Source organism: Struthio camelus, chromosome 26 (genome assembly GCF_040807025.1).
Source record: "Struthio camelus isolate bStrCam1 chromosome 26, bStrCam1.hap1, whole genome shotgun sequence".
Classification (NCBI taxonomy): Eukaryota; Metazoa; Chordata; class Aves; order Struthioniformes; family Struthionidae; genus Struthio; species Struthio camelus.
Window position 1 is genome coordinate 224,610 of NC_090967.1, and position 18,054 is coordinate 242,663.

General features: G+C 65.1%; 1 protein-coding gene across 7 annotated transcripts in view; it reads left to right on the forward strand.

Annotated features, from left to right (window-relative positions):
* The window catches only part of NFIC (nuclear factor I C), a 73,417-nt gene extending 57,777 nt beyond the window's left edge, over window positions 1-15,640 (forward strand). For 4 of the 7 annotated variants that reach the window (XM_068919641.1, XM_068919644.1, XM_068919647.1 and 1 more), the window contains 3 exons: window positions 1,144-1,303; window positions 3,375-3,460; window positions 7,972-15,640. In XM_068919641.1, coding sequence (XP_068775742.1) covers window positions 1,144-1,303; window positions 3,375-3,460; window positions 7,972-7,989 — 264 coding nt within the window. In that variant the 3' untranslated portion in view covers window positions 7,990-15,640. The remainder of the gene's footprint in view (window positions 1-1,143; window positions 1,304-3,374; window positions 3,461-7,971) is intronic. The other 3 variants (XM_068919642.1, XM_068919645.1, XM_068919646.1) reach the window with 3 other exon arrangements.
* Window positions 15,641-18,054: the final 2,414 nt, after the last annotated feature.

The following is an 18,054-nucleotide window of genomic DNA, read 5'->3' on the forward strand; positions in this document are numbered from 1 at the left end:
GCCACTGCGCGCCCTCCCTCGCGGGACGTGGGAGAGCTCCAGGCAGCGTCTCAGCCCAGCACGCCCAGCACCCCACAAGGCTGGCGCTGGGCTCCCCTTCGCCCAGCGGGCTGCTATCTCCTCCGGGCACCCCAAGGCCAAGGGTGGCGGGCAGCCACGCTCCCAGCCACGCTGCTGGCCTCTCCTGCCCTGGAGCAAGGGCGAGTGCCTCGGGCCTCTGGACTTCCCAGCTCGGATGCAGAGGGTCTCGCTGACTGTGTCTCCAGAAGCCCCAGGCTCCTGGGGTCCTGCCTCTTGCCAGTGAGGCCTGAGGCCAGGGTGAGGGGCACAGGCCACTCTCCTCCCTCGCAGCAGCTCAGCACCATGACAGGGCTTGCGGAGGAAGGTTTCGGGCAGGCGGGGGAGAGAGGGCCCCCATCAGGGTCAGGAGGAGGGAGGTTACAAAGGAGCCTTTGAAGGTGGGGTGGGGGCGAGGGGCCGGCAGAGCCGGCGGCGCTCCGTTGCCTTTGAAGCCATTTCTGGGCTCCTCTATCTTCCCCGGCTCCCCCCTCCCCGATCCCCCAGGTTTTTGATGTAGCGGTGGTTGCCTCCCCGCTGGCACTGCGCCACCTCAGCGGGGTGCCACCTCCCCGCAGGTGGGCGCTTCAAAGGGCTCGCGCAGCCTGCGGAGGCGGGGACCGGGGCCGGCTCCGGCGCGAACCGCTGCTTCCTGCCGCCTCGCCGGCCAGAGTGAGCTACGGGGCTGCTGAGGCCTCGGCCCGGCCCCGGCCTCCGCGTGGCTCCCTGCCCCTCTCCGCCGCCTGCCACATCTCCGCCAGCCTCGGCCTCGGCTCTGGCCGCCAGATGGCCCCGGCCCGCGGTTCACCGTTCGTCTGCTCAGGGCTGCTCTGAGACCCAACAAACTCGTTTCAGTGGTGGTGCGCCGCAGCGTCTCCGTGCCCTCGCTGAGGCCGTGCCCCGAACCAAGCTGCGCCGTTTCGCCAGCAACCCCCCGTCGCTTTTCCGCACCCCGGGAAAAGCCCTGGCCTCCCGCGGGGACCCCCAGGGCCGGCGGCGCCAGGGCCCGGCCGGCCGTCAGCCTCTCTGCTGCTCTTGCTTCCTAATGGCTTTGCTGTTTGTTTTTTGTCTGTGTTGTGTCCCCAGTTAAATGGAAGTGGTCAAGTGAAAGTGCCCAGCCACTACCTGCCCACTCAGATGCTGGCTCCGCCACCTCCCCCCGGCATGCCCCGGTTGGCCGTCTCTCCTGACACCAAATCCACCACGACAACTTCGGAGGGAGGGACGACCTCACCGACGTCACCCAGTAAGCACCCCGCGGCACCCACCCCCTCCCGGCATGCCCGCTGCCACCCTCCCTCCGGCCAGGCCTTGCCCCTTCCCTCCCGGTGCCGGGGGTGTTGTCTGAGGTGGCCTCCCCGGAGCCAGGGGGACTGGGCAGAGCGGGAGCAGCTGGCACGCAATGAGTTTGCTGGGTCTCAGGCAGTTCGTAGCGGGCAGGTCTTGGACGAGCGGCTGCTGCCCAACTTTCCTTCTTGGGCCTGGCCCCGGGTGCCACGGCAGAGCCAAAGTGCTCCGGGCTGGTCCGCCGGACCGGCCAGAGCCACGGATCCCTCAGAGATGGCTGGAGGAGTGTGAGCGGGGCGGCAGGTCTGAGCAGAGCCCGGCGCTCAGTTCCACCAGGCAGGTTGGTGACAGGCACGGCTTCATCCCAAAAAACCACCCGTGGCAAACACCGGACTTGTGCAGGAGTCAGGCCTCGTAGGGAAGTCACGTTGCCGCTCTGTGCCTCAGTTTCCTCAAGGGACAGCAGTGGCAATGGTGCTGGCAACGCGGGGACTGGCCAGCACTGGTGCAGCACGAGGACATCGGCAAGAGACAGTGCTGGGAGGGCTCAGCGGAGCCCGCCCGGCCGCGGCTGGCGAGCCCACGCGCCCGTTCGCCTACGTGCTTTCCAGCCGTGCTGCATGCGGCAGCGATGGCAGGTGAAGGACTGCGTGGCCGCTGCTCTGGAGACGTCATCCTTTTACTGTTGCGGGAGCTCTTACCGCAGGGGTCTTGCGTGCTGGGGACCCCAGATCTAGCTGCGGCGTCTGTGAAACGAAGCAAGCACAAGAACCGGGAGCGAGTGCCCCGAAAACCTCAGAGGGAGATGCTTAGGAGGGCCGTGGAGAGCAGCAGTGGCTGTGACGGGCTCGTCCCCCTCCGCTCCATCTTGGGTGGCTTTAACACATCGTACAGGAGGTGGTTAGGGGTGCTGGACCCCAGGGACATGGAGGGGAGATGCCAGCATTGCCCCAGCACTGGCATTTTGGGGCTTGCAGGGTCCCCAGTGCCCTGGGCTGGCATCGGGGCGCATGCCTGCAGCGGCTGGACGTGGTGCCGTCACTGCACTGCGGGGGGGAACGTCCTTGTCCCCAGTGTTCGCTGCAGGGATGAGTCCCGAGGAGGGTCATGGCCAGCTCTCCCTGTGGACTGGGCCACCGCTGGGTACCGAGTCCGTCCTGTGGCTGCAGCGCCGGCGCCCGGGTGCTGCCCAGGCTGGACGGCGGTGTCCGCAGCGGGGCCGGGTGTGGGCACAGCCCCGAGCCGGCTGTGCCTGGGAGCAGCGAGCCCGGCTCCTGCCATCCTACCGCGGCCCTCCCAGCCCAAAAGGCCACCTCCAAGGCAGTAATCACCCTGTTGGCAAAGGCTGGGAGTCACGAAACGCATAAAGCAATCCTTGCGACATGTGGCCGGGGCAGCTCTGCAGGCATGGCGAGGCCGGGCTGGCGCCGGGGTGCATGCGGCCGCGGAGCAGGGACTGGGCAGTGCCGAGTCCTTCCCCGCGGTTCGAGGAGGACGCCTTGGGGATGCTGGCCCAGCGTATGGGTGGCAGGTCCAGGCAGCCGTTCCCATGGGGGCAGATGCTGCCAGCTGTGCCCCTGGGGAGCCCAGAGGACGGCAGCCCCCCTTGGTGCAGGTGTTTAGGAGGAGCTCACCAAGGAGCTCCCCATTCATGCTGCAGGGGGAGCAAGGCAACAGCAGGCCTGGGGGACGTGGCCGAGTGATGCTCGTAAGTCCGAATGCACTCACCCCGCAGCCGCTGTCCTCGTGAAGCCCCAGCACCCGCATGGTTGTGCTGCGAGCACCCACCTGTGCCTGCATCCAGCCACCCAAGGAGCTCCGGTGCCCGGCGCAGCATCCTCGCTCGGCTCTCCAGCAGCCAGCACAAAGCCCGAGGGCAGCGGGGCGCAGGCGAGGGACATCTCCTGGCTGCCGGACCCAGGCGCCCCGGGACACCCATCCCCGGGTGCCCAGCTGGCCATGGTTTGTCTCCGGGGAGGGTGGTTCATTTGCGGCACAGCCCGGTTAACGAGCTCTCGTTTGTTCCCCAGCCTACTCTGCACCAGGCACGCCCCCTGCGAACCGTTCCTTCGTGGGATTAGGACCAAGGGATCCTGGGAGTATCTATCAGGCACAGGTGAGAGCCGGGGATGCTGCTGGGAGGGGACCGGCCTGCTCTGGCCGTGGGCATCACTGCCGCCGGCATCGCTGGCTTGGTTCTGCCCTGGCCGAGGGGTCCCGGCGTATCCTGCGGGGCTCAGGATGCCCTAGGACCCGCTCTGCACTCTCTGTTGGGGGGATCGGTAGGTGTTGGTGGATCGGGGCCAACTTTCCGTGAAGTATCTGAGCGTTGGTAGGAACCTGGCCCAGTTTCGGTGGCGTAGGGCAGCCTGGCCCAGGGGCCACCCGCGGGCCCGAGCGCCCTCGGTCCACCCTGCGCCCGTGCCAGCAGGGGCCAGCCGCGCCAGGCACTGCGCGGACCCGGCCGCCAATGTGTGCACGCGTCCCAGGGAAGGATAAAGCATTGGGCCAGGGCTTTTAGGGAGCATCCCTGGCTATGCCAGGCACCTGCGGCTGTGCCCAGGCCTTGGGGATCTCCCAGAAATGGACCCCAGGGCACAGGGGTCCAGTGCCACTGTGCCCAGGCCATGGGGATGGAGCCGTCACCGTCCAGCCCAGGCCTGGCACCTCTCCCTCTGCCTGCCGGCCTTTGGCTGTGCCCCACGCTGCCTGTGGAGCATGGCACAGCATCACGGACAGCCCTCCTGCAGCATCCCCCATAAGGACGCCGGGGACCACTGGGGACCGCTCGTGGCCGCCTCCCCCTCCCCAGGCGGGTGCGGGCACCCTGCTCACACCCCGCTGTGCCTGCCAGCCGCCCCAAGCAGCAACGGGCTGTGGCGTGTGCATTTCCAGATGCTTTTAATTAGTCCTACTTATTTTTCCGTCCGTAATTCATTAGCAGGCGCTAATGCCATGGACGGTCCCCCAGGGGGCCCTGGCAAGAGGGGACCCGGGCCACTTTGCCAGTGGGACACAGAGGGGGCTACTGGCTGTGCCCAGTTAACCCAGTTGAACCTGAAAACCTGTTACAGCCTTTGCAGAGGCCTGGGAAAGGCCTGGTCGGGCCCTGCTCGCCATCCCTCAGCTGAAGTCTGTAGGAAGTGTTTTCTCACTGTCTTAAGCAGCAGCCCTTGGACGTGCTCCACCCTGGAGGTTGCTGCGTTTCAGGAATGTCCTCTCCGCTTCCCTCTCCATCTTCCAGGTCGTTGGCCTGCTATAGGGAATCCCCCCAGCAAATATATATAAAAACACCTGTTAATGCCAGGCCAGCGCTGGAAGGAGCGAGAGTCCCACCAGCGTCTGCTCACACATGACACGGGTCAGCCAGCCTCAGCTAGCTCAGCAGGGGCGGCTTCGGGAGGCTGCAGCCCTGTGCAGAGGGGTCAGATGGCTGATGGGGTGTGGCTGCTCAGCCCTCGCCCGCCACGAGCCCCTGGGGTGCCCGGGGATGGGGTCCCGGGCGGGGGGAGGATCCTCAGCTCTGCCCGGGTGGAAACTTCTTCCTCGCCCAGCGGCCAGAGGCCGCCATGGGCCCCGAACACAAAGGCTGTTTGTGCGGCATCTCTGGAGAGGCCGGTGGCCGGGAGGATCCAGGTGAACACTGAGTCCATTGACGGTGCCGTGGCCCCCAGGGAGCGGAGGTGCGCGCCCGGGAGCCCAGGTGCGTTGGGCCAGGCGGCTGTGCCGGGGCGGAGGGGGACCCTCCTGCCCCACTGCCCCCTGCATCCCTGGCACCCAGGGCAGGAGCGGTGCGATGTGGGGTCCATAGGGGTAGGGTGCTGCGCTGTGCCGTGGGGCACCCTGGGGTGCTGTGCTATGCCGGGGACAAACATTTGGGGGTGCTGCGCCATGCCGTGGGGCACCTCAGGGTGCTGTGCCGAGGTGGGGACAAGCATTTGGGGATCCTGCTCCATGCCGTGGGGCACCTTGGGGTGCTGTGCCGTGGTGGGGAATGAGTACTTGGGGGTCCTGTGCTGTGGGGCACCTCAGGGTGCTGTGCTGTGGTGGGGACAAACACTTGGGGGTCCTGTGCTGTGGGGCACCTCGGGGTGCTATGCCGTGGTGGGGACGAGCATTTGGTGGTGCTGCGCCATGCCATGGGGCACCTCGGGCTGCTGTGTCGTGGTGGGGAAGAGCACTTGGGGATGCTGGGCCATGCCGTGGGGCACCCTGGGGTGCTGTGCTGTGGTGGGGATGAATATTTGGGGGTGCTGCGTCGTGCCGTGGGGCATCCTGGAGTGCTGTGCCGTGGTGGGGACAAACACTTGGGGGTGCTGCGCTGCGTCGTGGGGCACCTCGGGTTGGTGTGTCGTGGTGGGGAAGAGCACTTGGGGGTGCTGCTCCGTGCCGTGGGGCACCTCGGGGTGGTGTGCCGTGATGGGGACGAGCACTTGGGGGTCCTGTGCTGTGGGGCACCTCGGGGTGCTGTGCCGTGGTGGGGATGAGCACTTGGGGGTGCTGCACCATGCCGTGGGGCACCTTGGGGTGCTGTGCCGTGGTGGGGACAAACACTTGGGGGTGCTGCGCTGCGCCTTGGGGCACCTCGGGTTGGTGTGTCGTGGTGGGGACGAGCACTTAGGGGTGCTGCTCCGTGCTGTGGGGCACCTCTGGGTGCTGTGCCGTGGTGAGGACAAGTGCTTGGGGGTGCTGTGCTGTGCCGTGGGGCACCTCGGGGTGGTGTGCCGTGATGGGGACGAGCACTTGGTGGTCGTGCTGTGGGGCACCTCGTGGTGCTGGGCCATGGTGGGAACGAGCACTTGGGGGTCCTGCACCGTGCCATGGGGCACCTCGGGGTGCTGTGCCATGGTGGGGACAAACACTTGGGGGTGCTGCGCTGCGCCTTGGGGCACCTCGGGTTGGTGTGTCGTGGTGGGGAAGAGCACTTGGGGGTGCTGCTCCGTGCCGTGGGGCACCTTGGGGTGCTGTGCCTTGCCGTGGGGCACCTCGGGGTGCTGTGCCATGGTGGGGACAAGCACTTGGGGGTGCTGCGCTGTGCCGTGGGGCACCTCGGGGTGCTGTGCCGTGGTGGGGACGAGCACTTGGGGGTGCTGCTCCATGCAGTGGGGCACCTCGGGGTGCTGGGCCATGGACAAGCACTCGGGGGTCCTGCACCATGCCGTGGGGCACCCTGGGGTGCTGTGCCGTGCTGGGGGCCAACCCAGCCCCGAGAGGAGGGGCCGAGCCATCCGGGGCCGCACCGTCCGGGGCCGCGGGGCAGCGGGTGAGAGGGGGCTGCGGGTGCGCGGTGCCCTCAGGGACACTCTGCCTGGGGAAACTGAGGCACGGGGGAACCGCGGGCCTCGTTCTGGGCGGCGGGCAGGGGCGGCCTCGGGGCCGGCCTCCCGCCCACGGGCGCCCCCGCCGCCCTCGGGGCTCCTGGGGCGGTGGGCTCCTGGCGGCTCTGCCCCGGCCCCCGCGGGTGGCCAGCTGAGACCTGGCGCAGCCGGGTCAGGTGTGACGGGGCCGGGGCGGCCGGCGGAAGGGTTAAAGGAAGCGCGGCGGCCGCGGCGGAGCCGTCTCGTTGCCAACGGAAACCAGACATGAGGTAATCGCAGGATGAACTTGAACTCGGGGGCCGGCAGGGAGACAATGGCGGGGCGGCGGGAGGCCCGCGGAGGCCCGCGCCGTCGGCCTCCACGGCGTCCGTCCCCGCGCAGGGCTCCGGGCTCGGCCCCCGGGCTGGCGGCTCCGGGCAGAGAACCGACGCAGCTCGGTGCGGGCCGAGGGCGGCGGCGAACGCGTGGTTGCCCGTGCGGCTCCGGGCACGTGGGGCCCGCAGCCCCGGTGCCGCTGCCCCCCCCGGGGGCCGTTTCGGTCCCTCTCCCCATTTCTTGGCGGTGAGGATGTGGGGTCTCGGCATGGTGGGTCGGGGGTCTCGGTGCAGCGGGGCCCAGGGTGCGGGCGCGGCGGGGATGTGGGACGGCCGCGCCGGAAGGACGAGGCCTCTCGGCTGAGCGGGGACGAGACGCCGGCCTGGCGGGGCGCAGGGGAGCTGCAGGCTCCCGGCGCGGCGGGATGCGGGATGGGGTCCCGCACGGCCGGGGCCGCGGGACGGTGGCGCGGGGAGGACGCAGGACAGTGGCGCTCGCAGGGGCCGGCCAGGAGCCGGCGCTGGGTAGGTCATGCTGGGTCTCGCTCCCAGCAGAGGTTAATTAGCCCATTAACCGCTGCACTGATTGCCCGGGGGACCGTTTGGCCCTGCTGGATCTTTTCTGTAGGCGTGCAGGTCCCAGGCTGGGGGCAGCACGCCGGGAGGCTCTGGCTCTGGCTCTGCTCTGCGCGGGCCGGCAGACAGGATGAGCGCGTGTCGCTCTGGGGCCTGGCACCCAGGACTGGGGGGGTCTGCACCCGTCGCGGGTCTCCAGCCCCACTCCCCGATGTGCTCTGGCCGCGGAGCGCCCTCTCTTCCCGTTTCAGAGATGGGAAAACTGAGGTGTGGGCGAGGCGATGCTGGATGCAGAGGCCGCGACAGGCTCTGCGGGATGGGGGGAGCCGCAGGGGTCTGGGGCCGGCGGCTTGGACGGGGGCGACGAGTCTCTGGGAGCGGAGCACTAACGCTGGCCTCTCTCTTTTCTCCCTGCTCAGTCCTGGTACCTGGGATAATCGCAGCTGTGCCACCCCTTCGCCTCCCTTCTCCTCTGCTTTAGGCACCCTGAGAGGAAAAACCACGTCCCAGAGCACCAGGCCCAGCCTTTCGGTGAAGACGGAGAGCGCGAACTAACGACGACGACGACAAACAAAACCCATAACGGAAGGAAAGAGAGAGGGAAAGGAAGAAGTAAAAGGTTCAAACTTTTTTAAAAAGAAAAAACAAAACAAAACAAAACAGCCCTACAAAGACCTTCCTCCCCCCCACACCAAGGCGACGCGTCCATGTCCGATTTGCCAGAAAACAAACAAAAAACACTATTTGCCCTGTCGGCCGACCTCGCAGCGAGAGACCCGACACAGCTTGTGACAGCGATCTCTTCCAGAGCAGCAGCAGCAGCAGCAGCAGGGCCACAGCGCTGGAGACCTGCCGGCCGCTCTCCGGAGGGTTGTATATGCAAAATTGTCTTTACTCTTTCGTTCTTGCCTCTTGTGAGTAGAAAAGAACAAAGCTCCCCGCTCCGTGCCCCCGGCCCTCCCGCCAGCTCTCCGGGAGGGCTCGGGGCCGGGCAGCGCGGCAGCCCTCGGCGCTGCGGGGGTCCCGTCTTGCTAGTGCCGCCGTGTGCCGGGAAGGGGCCCCGTGGGGAGGCCGCGCTCGCCTTCGCTTGGGTTCGCTCGCTGGTGCCGTTCGACCACCCCGGGCCGGGGGCAGCGGGGCGAGCGGGCGGGGGCACCGCCGGCGGCGGACTGTGCGGGAGGAGACGGGTGCGGCGGGCAGGCGGCGGCGCGGCGGGCGGGTTTCGGGGGGGCACGGAGCGGGGCTGAGCCGTGCCCCCGGCGCGCTGACCCGTCTCTCTGCGCCGCCAGGGCGGCGGGTGCCGGTAGAGCTATGCATTCCTGTGGACGGGTACCGCGTGGACTTGCGACGAGAGGGTGCGATTGTGTTGCACATTTTGTAGGAAATGCACTTTTAAGAGGGAATCCTAAAAAAAGGAAAAAAAGAAAAAAAATCACAAAAAAAGGAGGAGGAGGAAGAGGAAGAGGGAGGAGATAGGCGCCCCCCACCCCCCAGCACTGGCTTGCCGGGACAGCTGGTTTGGGGTTGGTTTTTTTTTAACAACAAAATGACGGAGAGGAGAAAGAAAGACGGAGCAGGAGAAAGAGCAGAGCCTCTCTGGGAGGACGCGGCGCACGCGGGCGGCGATGAGCTCGGCCCGGCGGGCGCCCCGGGGCACTGCCCCCGCGCCGCCTGCCTCCCCGCCGTGACCCCCATGGCGGGGCAGCCCCCGGGCGCAAAGGGCACCGCTGCCCACTGGTTCAAGTGCCTGCGTTTTGCAGTGGCGCGGCGGCGCGGAGGGCGGCCGGGGCCCCGCCGGGAGCGGGCAGCAGCCCCTGGCCCGGGACGTGGGGCGCGGAGCAGCGGGGACCCCACTGAGCCCCCGGCCACGGCGTTTGGTGATGCTTCGCCACGGAGGACGGTTCAGCCCAGCTCCGAGAGCGGCGCCGGGAGGGCAGGCGGCACCGGAGCCTCCCCAGGACCGGCGCTTTCTGGAGGCGGCGACGACGACGAGCGGTGGAAGAAAAACCCCACAGTGGCCTGGCCCCGGCTCTCCCGCTGGCCGAGCTGCTGGCGACAGCAGGGAAGGATGGATGGATGGATGGATGGCAGGATGGATGAGTGAAAGGATGTCGGCGTGCCCCGGAACGAGCCGGAGGGAGATGCTCTGGCAGGGATGCCCCGCGGGGCTGGAGAGCCCGCCCGCCTGCCCTGGCATCCGCGGCGCGCCGAGGACGAGCGCAGCTGGGAGATCTCACCGGTGGGGCTGTGGCCGCGGCTGCTCTGGGCCGGGAGGAGACCTGGCTCCGGCGGCCCCGAGCCGAGCTCCGTCCCGCCGGGCCTGCGCCGCCGGCAGTGCCTTAGAGCAGAGGGGTGGCAGGCTGCTGGCACCCGGCCCTGGACACGCGGACCCCGGGGGCCGTTTCCCTCTGCCCACCCCGAGAGCAGGAGGAGGAAGAGGATGTCATGATGGGTTGAAGGCACCAGCCGTCTCTAGCAAGAGGGTGGCAGCCGAGGGGCTGGCTCCAGGCAGATCCCAAGAGGGACTGTGCGGCCCCCGAAGAGGCCCGAGCTGCACCGGGACACCCAGCCCTGCCCCAGGCCCTGGTCAACCCGGGGTGCAGGAGCAGGGACAGCGGAGCGGCACGCCAGAGAGATGGAGACACCAGAGAAGGAGAGAAGCCACTGAGAGCGGCCTGGAGGCCACCAGCGCAAGGCAGAGGTGGCCGGGAGCAGGGGACGCTGGCGCAGCCGTGCCACACCAGGGAACGTCACCGACGGTGGCTGCCGGAGAGCCGGGACAGGATTTCAGCCTCTAGCCGGACACACGGAGAGCTGCACCGCGGAGCAGACGCGCCAGCATCACCTCCCGCATCCAGCTCGCCCCCGATGGCTGGGACTGCTGCTCCCGCTCGCTGCCTCCTCGACCTGCCCTGCTGCCCGTCCTCTGCCGGCCCCTCTCGTCCCCAGCCCCGGGACGCCGCTTCCGCTTCTTGCTTCGCCCGGCATGCTCATGCGGCCACCGCAAGCCTGCCAGGGCTGCTGCCGCTCTGGGCCCCCGGCCCGGGGACAGCAAAGCGGGCCAGACCCTGCCCCCCCGGGCGGTGGGCACCAGAGCCTGCGTGACGCCCGCCGGGTTGGCACCGAGCAGAGGGAGGCGAGAGCAGGCGAGGAGAAAGGGCTGACGCAGGAAATCCAAAAAAGAAAAAACCCACAAAAAAAAAAAGAGCGCTTGGCGGAGAGGGAAACTTTTTTTTAAAAATACAAAAAAGAAAAAAAAGGCAAAAAAAAAAAAAGGCAAATAAACTGCATGGTGCTTTAACAGGATCTCGTGACCTGGCTCAACCCGTCAGTGGATGGCTGATGCTGTGCATGGCAGACTGTATTAACCGGCTCTACCTTCCCCCCCTTCAGAAAAGAGAGAAAAAAAAAAACCACACACACACACACAAAAAAAAGACAAAAAAATTCTGTATAAAAGAAAAAAAAGTAAAAAAAAAAAATCCATGTTTTCCTAATTTGCACGAAATTTTATACCACATGATGTGCCTTGCCTTCGAAGACTTAAGTATTACCAGAAATGATATCACTGCACAGGAATAGCTGCATGCATCGGGCTCCGAAGCCCGGGGGCTTGGGGACATTTGCCGTTTGGGACCGCACTGGGTGCGGAGCGCGCGGGCCGGCCAGCCCCGGGGCCGCTCGCCGGTGCGTCAGCCGCGTGCATGTTTTGTTCTTGCGTTGGGCCGCGGGGCCGGAAAGTCCCTTTTCTCTCTGTTTTTTAACAGTTTCCCCTCGTAAACGTCTTCCAGTTGTTAAAACTAAGTGCATCCTGTATGAAAACACACAAGAATATGCAATACCTGTTTTGTCTACGTTGTTAGGTCTTTTAGCTCGAGGCTCCCGGCCGCAGCTCCAAGCGAGGCACGGGGCGGGCGGGCGATTTTCTGCTCTTTGGCGGGAGGGAGGGGGGATCAGGCCGTTCCTTTGCTTTTCCTCTTCTTTTTCTCCGCTCTTGGCTTGGGGCCGGCTGGCGGCGGCGCACCGGGGGGGGGACCGTGGCGGCCGGGCGGCCGGCAGCGCGCGGGAGAGGGCAGGGACGCGCGGAGGACGGAAATGCCCATCGCCCTGGGGGAAGATGCCTGGGGCTGAGCCGCCCCGTCGCAGGGCCGGGGCGGGGGGCAGAAAGGGGCCCCCCAGCACCACCCTGGGATTGGCTTCTTGCGCGACGGCACGAAATTGGAAGAGGTTGGGCCCTCGGAGGGGCTGGTGGCGCCGTCCGGGCGGCGGGAAGGAAAAACCAGGCCATGTCGCTGCGCGTCCAGGGCCGGCGGCGGGGGCGGCAGGCTGCGACCCCCCCGCCTGCCCCCTCTGCCACCTCCCTCCATCCCCATCGGCTTCATTGGGCTCCTCTCGCTGGTGTTTCCCTTCACCGGGACTTTGCATATTCCCTGCTGCCCGCAGCGCCCGGGGACTGAGCCGCAGAGCAGGCTCCGGCCGCTCAAAATCACAAATTTTGCCTTAAAAATCAAGCTTCCTGTCACCCTCCTGGGCTGGCAAGAACGCCCAGCTCTCCTTTGAAGGCGAAAACAAACAAAAAAGCCTCTGGTTTTGAACGTGGCCCCAGGCCCGACATTCACGGGACTCCCCGAGCCGGCGACGGAGGCAGGGGGTGCGGGAAGACTGCGTGCAGCGCGCAGGGGCCAGCTCCCCCGCCGCCGGGGCCCGCTGCCTCTGTTGTGCACCCGGGAGCAAATCAATGCTTTTTTAATGAAGAACCGTTGTCGTTGTTCACTTTTTCTGGTGTCAAAAGTATTAGCTGGTGGTTTGGGGGCAGGAGAGCGGCTGCGAGGCGGGGGCGATGCTTGTGCGGTGCCCTTCGCGGGGTCGTTCCCTTTCGGTCTCTCTCCCGCCAGGTTTTTCCGATGATGATTGTTGCGTTTTTCCATGCCATGGGCCAGGCAGGGAAGGGTTTGAAGTAAGGAGTGCATGTTTCTTTTTGGGGGGAGGGGGGGAGAGCGAATCAGAAAGTCCTTGGGAGAATCCTCTTTATGCAACGTGCAGTATTGTTTTCTGCCAGGACAATGCAACACAAGTAGCGTTAGTTTAGCATTTAAAAAAAAAAAAAAGAAAAAAGAAAAAAAGGAGAGAAAAATGAGAAAATTGCAAAAAAAAAAAAAAGGGTTTTACAGATAGAAAAGATTGCGTTTAAAGCAAAAAAAAAGAATTGTTTTTAATCACACATGACCGGAGTGACAAACGCAGGAGTGAGCGGGTCGCGTGTCCGCGGCGGGGCCTTCGGGACCATGGTCCCCTGGCTGGGAAGTAGCATCCTTCAAGGCATCCCCAATCCAATCCCGTTAGTGCAAGAGATACCGACACAGCAGCTCGGGTTGTGTTCGAGCATGGAAATTTGGGGGGGAGGCGAGGGGCGCTGGCGCCCCTTGGGCCTGGGCCACGCAAGACGAGAAAGTCCCCTTGCCCAGCCGGAGAGGGGGAGCAAATCCCCCAAACTGGCCCTGCTGGGGACTCCCCTTTGCTGCCTTTAAATCCTCGCCAAGGCCGGTCCCGAGCTGGTGAGAGCCAGAGGCCGGCTCCGCGCTAGTGAGAGCTGACCAGGAGCACCCCAAGACATTGCACTTCTGGCCGGCTCTGCAAAATAGCCACAAAAAAACCGCCCTCAGAAAGAAAAGCACCTTAAAGACAAAAAAGCAAAAATCATGAAATCACACCCCCCCCCCCACGAACCCAAATCCCAGCAGGCTGCGGCCAGCACCCGCAGCGCGGGGGGTCGAGCCCGGGGGGGCTTTTTCGTCTGCGTGGCCGCGGGGGTCCCGCGGGGCCGGGGAGCGCTCGCCGCCCCTGCCGCCCCCCTGCGATATTTGCACTGCTCCACTCTCACACTTGGCTTTCCTGCTCTCGTTACGCCCAGCCCCGGGGCCGCCGGCCCCGCGTGGGGAGTGGGCCGCATCCTGCGCGGGCGGGCTGCTGCCGCGCCACGGTGCCATCACCCCAATACCCCCTGCGAGGCCGGCTCTGCCCGGAGGGAATATGCAAAATCCACCCAGCGCCATCTCCATTGCCGTTTGCACCCGGGGCCGGGCGGGGTTTATCGGCGGGGGGGGGGGGGGCGATCACTGAGGTTTGGGAGGGTTGGGGGTTTTTGTTTGTTTGTTTTGGTCGTTCGCCGTGATTTTTTACCGCGCCGCGAGGCCCCACGCCTCCGTCCGCCGCGCGGGGTGGGCTCGGGCCGGGGGCCGCAATCAGCTCCGCCGGCGGGGCGGGCACGGAGGCGGCTCCCCCCGCCGGGGCCCCGCGGCCGCCGAGGGGGAGTCCCGGGGCAGCGGGTCCCGCCGCCGGCGGCTCGAGACAATCAGCTCGGGCAGCAGCCACGCGTGGCCTCGGCGTGCGTGGAGGGGCGGCCGGGCCCCGCCGCGACAATCCGGCGGGGGGCCCGGCCCGCCGCGCGTGCCGCCAGCCCGGGGCTCGCTTCGGTATTTCATGCACTACAGTTTCTCTAGAGGGTTTTTAATTGTTTTCGTTGTTGTTGTTGTCGACTTCTTGAAAAGATAAGCATAAAAAATAAAAAGTCCTTGCGACCTATAAATAAAAAAACCTGTACATATATATATATATATATATATATATATATATATATATATACACACACCCACCCACATATATATATATATATATATATATATGGCGCTGCAGGGGCTGGGGCCGGGGCCGCGCCGGCGGCGGGACGCGCCCCCGCGGCCCCGGCTCCCCGCGGGGACGAGAGGGGCCGTGTCGCGCGGCCCGGCCCGGGAGCGGACAGTTCTGGGGGTCCCTGAGCGCCACCACACAGTTAAGGTACTTTAAATCGCAAAGTAAGGAATATATATATATATATATATATATATATATATATATGTATGTATGTATGTAATTTTTTTTGTACTATGAGTTTGAAATTGCTGCTTTCTGTTTCTCTGACTCACATATCGATCTGGGGGTGCTGCGGGGGTCGCGCCCACTTCCCCGTTCCCAACCCGCCGGGTGCAGCCCGGCCACGGGAGACGCGGGGCCCCGGCGCTCGGGAGCCGCCGCTGCCCGGCGCGGAGCCCCGGCCCGGCCGCGCTCGGCTCTCGCTTCTCCTCCATCCTCCCCCGCGGCCCTGCCCGTTGCTGCGGGGCGCCCGGCTCGGCCCCGGCGCCGCCCAAGGCGACTGTTTTACACACGCAGAACGAAGCGAAGTTTGGGGGAGAAAAAAAAAAAAGAAAGAAAGAAAAAAGAAAAGAAAGAAAAGAAAAGGGCAGAAATCCAACAAAAAAGAGACGACGGAGCAGCCGGCAGGAATACGACTACATCAATACCAAAAAATCCCCGACGCAGTGCCTCTCACTTACTGCCGGGTGGCCGTCGCCTGCTTTTTTGGGGGGGCTTTGATTTACTCCGGGATGAGGCCCCGGGCCCCGGCCCCCGGGGCGCCCAGCCTGCCCGCGGCGCCTTTTCTTTTCTTTTCTTTTCTTTTCTTCTTCTTCTTTTTTTTTTTTTTTTTCGTTCTTCCTTCCCCCCACCTTCCGTGGAGAAGATTTGGGTTGTTTTCCTTTCTCTCAGTTATATTTTACAGACATTACGGCAATAGTTATTCTGTTTCTCGCTTCTCGCTTTGCTGTACACATTACACACACCTACGAACACACCAGGGCAGGCCGAGCCCGGGGCTGCCTCCTCGGACAGTGCCTTTCTCGGCAAAACTCTCTGATCAAAATCGAGTCTCCTCCGGTTGCGAATCCTCCCCCCCCCCGTCCGACCCGGGTCCCCCCCTGCATGACATCCCCCGTCCGCCCTGTCCGCCCCTCCCCCTGCCCCCAAAGCCCCTTCTGCTCGTCTCCCTGGTGCTTCACAATATTTGATTATAACATTGTATGCAGCCATTACTGATTAGCAGTCGCTCCTACCTACATACAATTTACTGAAAGTGACTATGGTTTTTTTTTCCCCTATGCAAAAAACAGAAAAAGAGGAAAAAAACAGACAAAAAAAGACAAAAAAGGCAAAAAAAGAAAAGAAAAAAATAAGAAAAAAATGTATAAAAATTAAACAAGCTATGCTTCAACTCCATGCTGCGTCTGCGCTTCCTTCGTCGCCCCTCCTGCCTTGCTGGGGAAACTGAGACACAAACTGAGCACCTGCCTGGGGGGCAGCAGCCCTTCACAGCACCCCATGAGGGACCCAGGCATCCTGGCCAGCAGTGCCGGGGTTCTGCGAGGGGGCAACTGGGTGGTACTAGGACAGAGTACCCCATGCGGGGTAGGGTGGATATGGGCACTGCCTGTGGGTGCCTGTCACCTAGGTGGTGTTGCCCCCCCCCACCCATGGGTGCAAGAGCGGCCCCTGCCCAAGCTGCAGGATCGGTGTGGGTGCCCTGGGGACACAGGTGCCCTTGGCCCCGCATCCACCAGCCCACGTGAGAGCGGCTCAAGTAGGATTAGTGGTGTGGCTGCCCGCACCACCCCAGGGTGCCCAGGCACCTGGGGGCATGATCCGGCCGTGCCCTGAGAGCCTCGGTCACGGCAGGGGCACGGGCACATGGACATGCACATGGGCACCAGCACGCAGGGGACACACATGTGCACACACACACACACACACGGATGCAGACACAAGCACGGCTGCAGGCACGCCCACACACACCAGCATGAGCACACAGTTGCATGCATGCACAAACGAACACACGGACGCGGACACACATGTGCATGCTGACACACATGAACCCACGCCTGTGCAGGTGCACGTACAAATGCCCAGCATACACACACATGAACATATGGTCACATGTGCACATGTGCCGAGTGCCCCCAGGCATCATGTTGTGCTGTGGGGCATGGTAGGACTAAGCCTCCCCCTGCATGGGGCAGCGGGACACAAGGCAGGAGGGCACAGGGCAAGGGGACATGGGGCAGGAGGACAAGGGAAGAAGGATATGGGGCAGGAGGACATGGAGTAGAGGAACATGGGGCAGGAGGACATGAGGCAGGAGGACATGGGGCAGAAGAACCCAGGGCAAGAGGACACAGGGCAGGGGTACACGGGCCAGGGGGACACAAGGCAGGAGGACCCAGGCCAGGGGGACATGGGGCAGGGGGACATGGGGCAAGAGGACACTGGGCAGAAGGATACAGGGCAGAAGGACACTAGGCAAGAGGACACATGGCAGAAGGACACAGGGCGGGAGGACACGGGGCAGTGGGACATGGGGTAAGGGGGACATGGGGCAGAAGGATATGGGGCAGGAGGGCATAGGGCAAGAAGACACGGGGCAGAAGGACATGGGGCGGGGGGACACAGGGCAGGAGGACACGGGGCAGAAGGATATTGGGCAGGAGGACATAGGGCAAGAAGACACAGGACAGTGGGACATGGGGCAGGAGGACAGGGGGCAGAAGGACCCAGAGCAAGAGGACACAGGGCAGGGGGATACAGGGCAGGAGGACATGGGGCAGGAGGATACGGGGCAGGAGGACATAGGGCAAGAAGACACAGGACAGGGGGACATGGGGCGAGAGGACATGGGGCAAGAGGACGGGGGTAGAAGGACGTGGGGCAGGAGGACGCAGGGCAGGACATGGGGCAAAAGGACACGGAGCAGAAGGACACAGGGCAGGAGGACACGGGGTGGGGGGACATAGGGCAAGAGAACATGGGGCAGGGGTACATGGGGCAGGGGGACACAGAGCAGGGGGATATGAGGCAGCAGGACATGGAGCAGCAGGACACAGGGCAGGGGGACACTGGGCAGGAGAGGCATGGATCACGGGAGCAGGGTTGGGGGGCAGGAGCGGGGGATGGCAGCACCTGGCCCCACTGGTTCTGCCTGCCCAGGTGCCCCGGCTGCCTCTGGGGCGGCACTGGCAGGGCACCCATGGGTGTGGGCAGCCATGCCCTGGGCACAGGACGCCGCCAGCCGGGCCATGGCCTGGTGCCCTCCCCACCACGCCGGGGCTTCAGCACCTCCAGACCACGGCCTGGTCCACATGACATCACCAGCCTGGACCACGTGTCACCCGTGTCGCCTGGGTGGCTCTGTCCCCACGGTCCCCTCGTGTCCCAGCAGACAGGGTGGCGGGGCCAAGCGCCTCGGCTGGCAGGAGGTTCCCCCCGCGGCACCTCCGCGGTGCCCTGGCCGCCCTGCGCCGCCCGCCGGCTCCCGCCCCGGGGCAGCGTTTGGAGCGGGTCGCGGGCAGGGCCCAGCGCCCGGCCGCCGGGGTCCTCGGGGGGCAGGACGCCTGGGCCCCGGGGGGGGGGGGTGCGGTTGCACCAGGGTCACAGCTCGCCCCATGCCAGGCCGGGGACGCGCTGCCGCCACCACCCCCCGCTCCGGCGCAGCAGAGAGCAGGGTGCTGGCTCCCCCGCGGGCGGGTGCCCACCCCACCCTCCCCACGCTGTCCCACGCCACCCCACATCCCCCCACGCCGCCCCACACCATCCCATACAATCCCACGTCACCCCACGCTGCCCCACGCTGTCCCACGCCA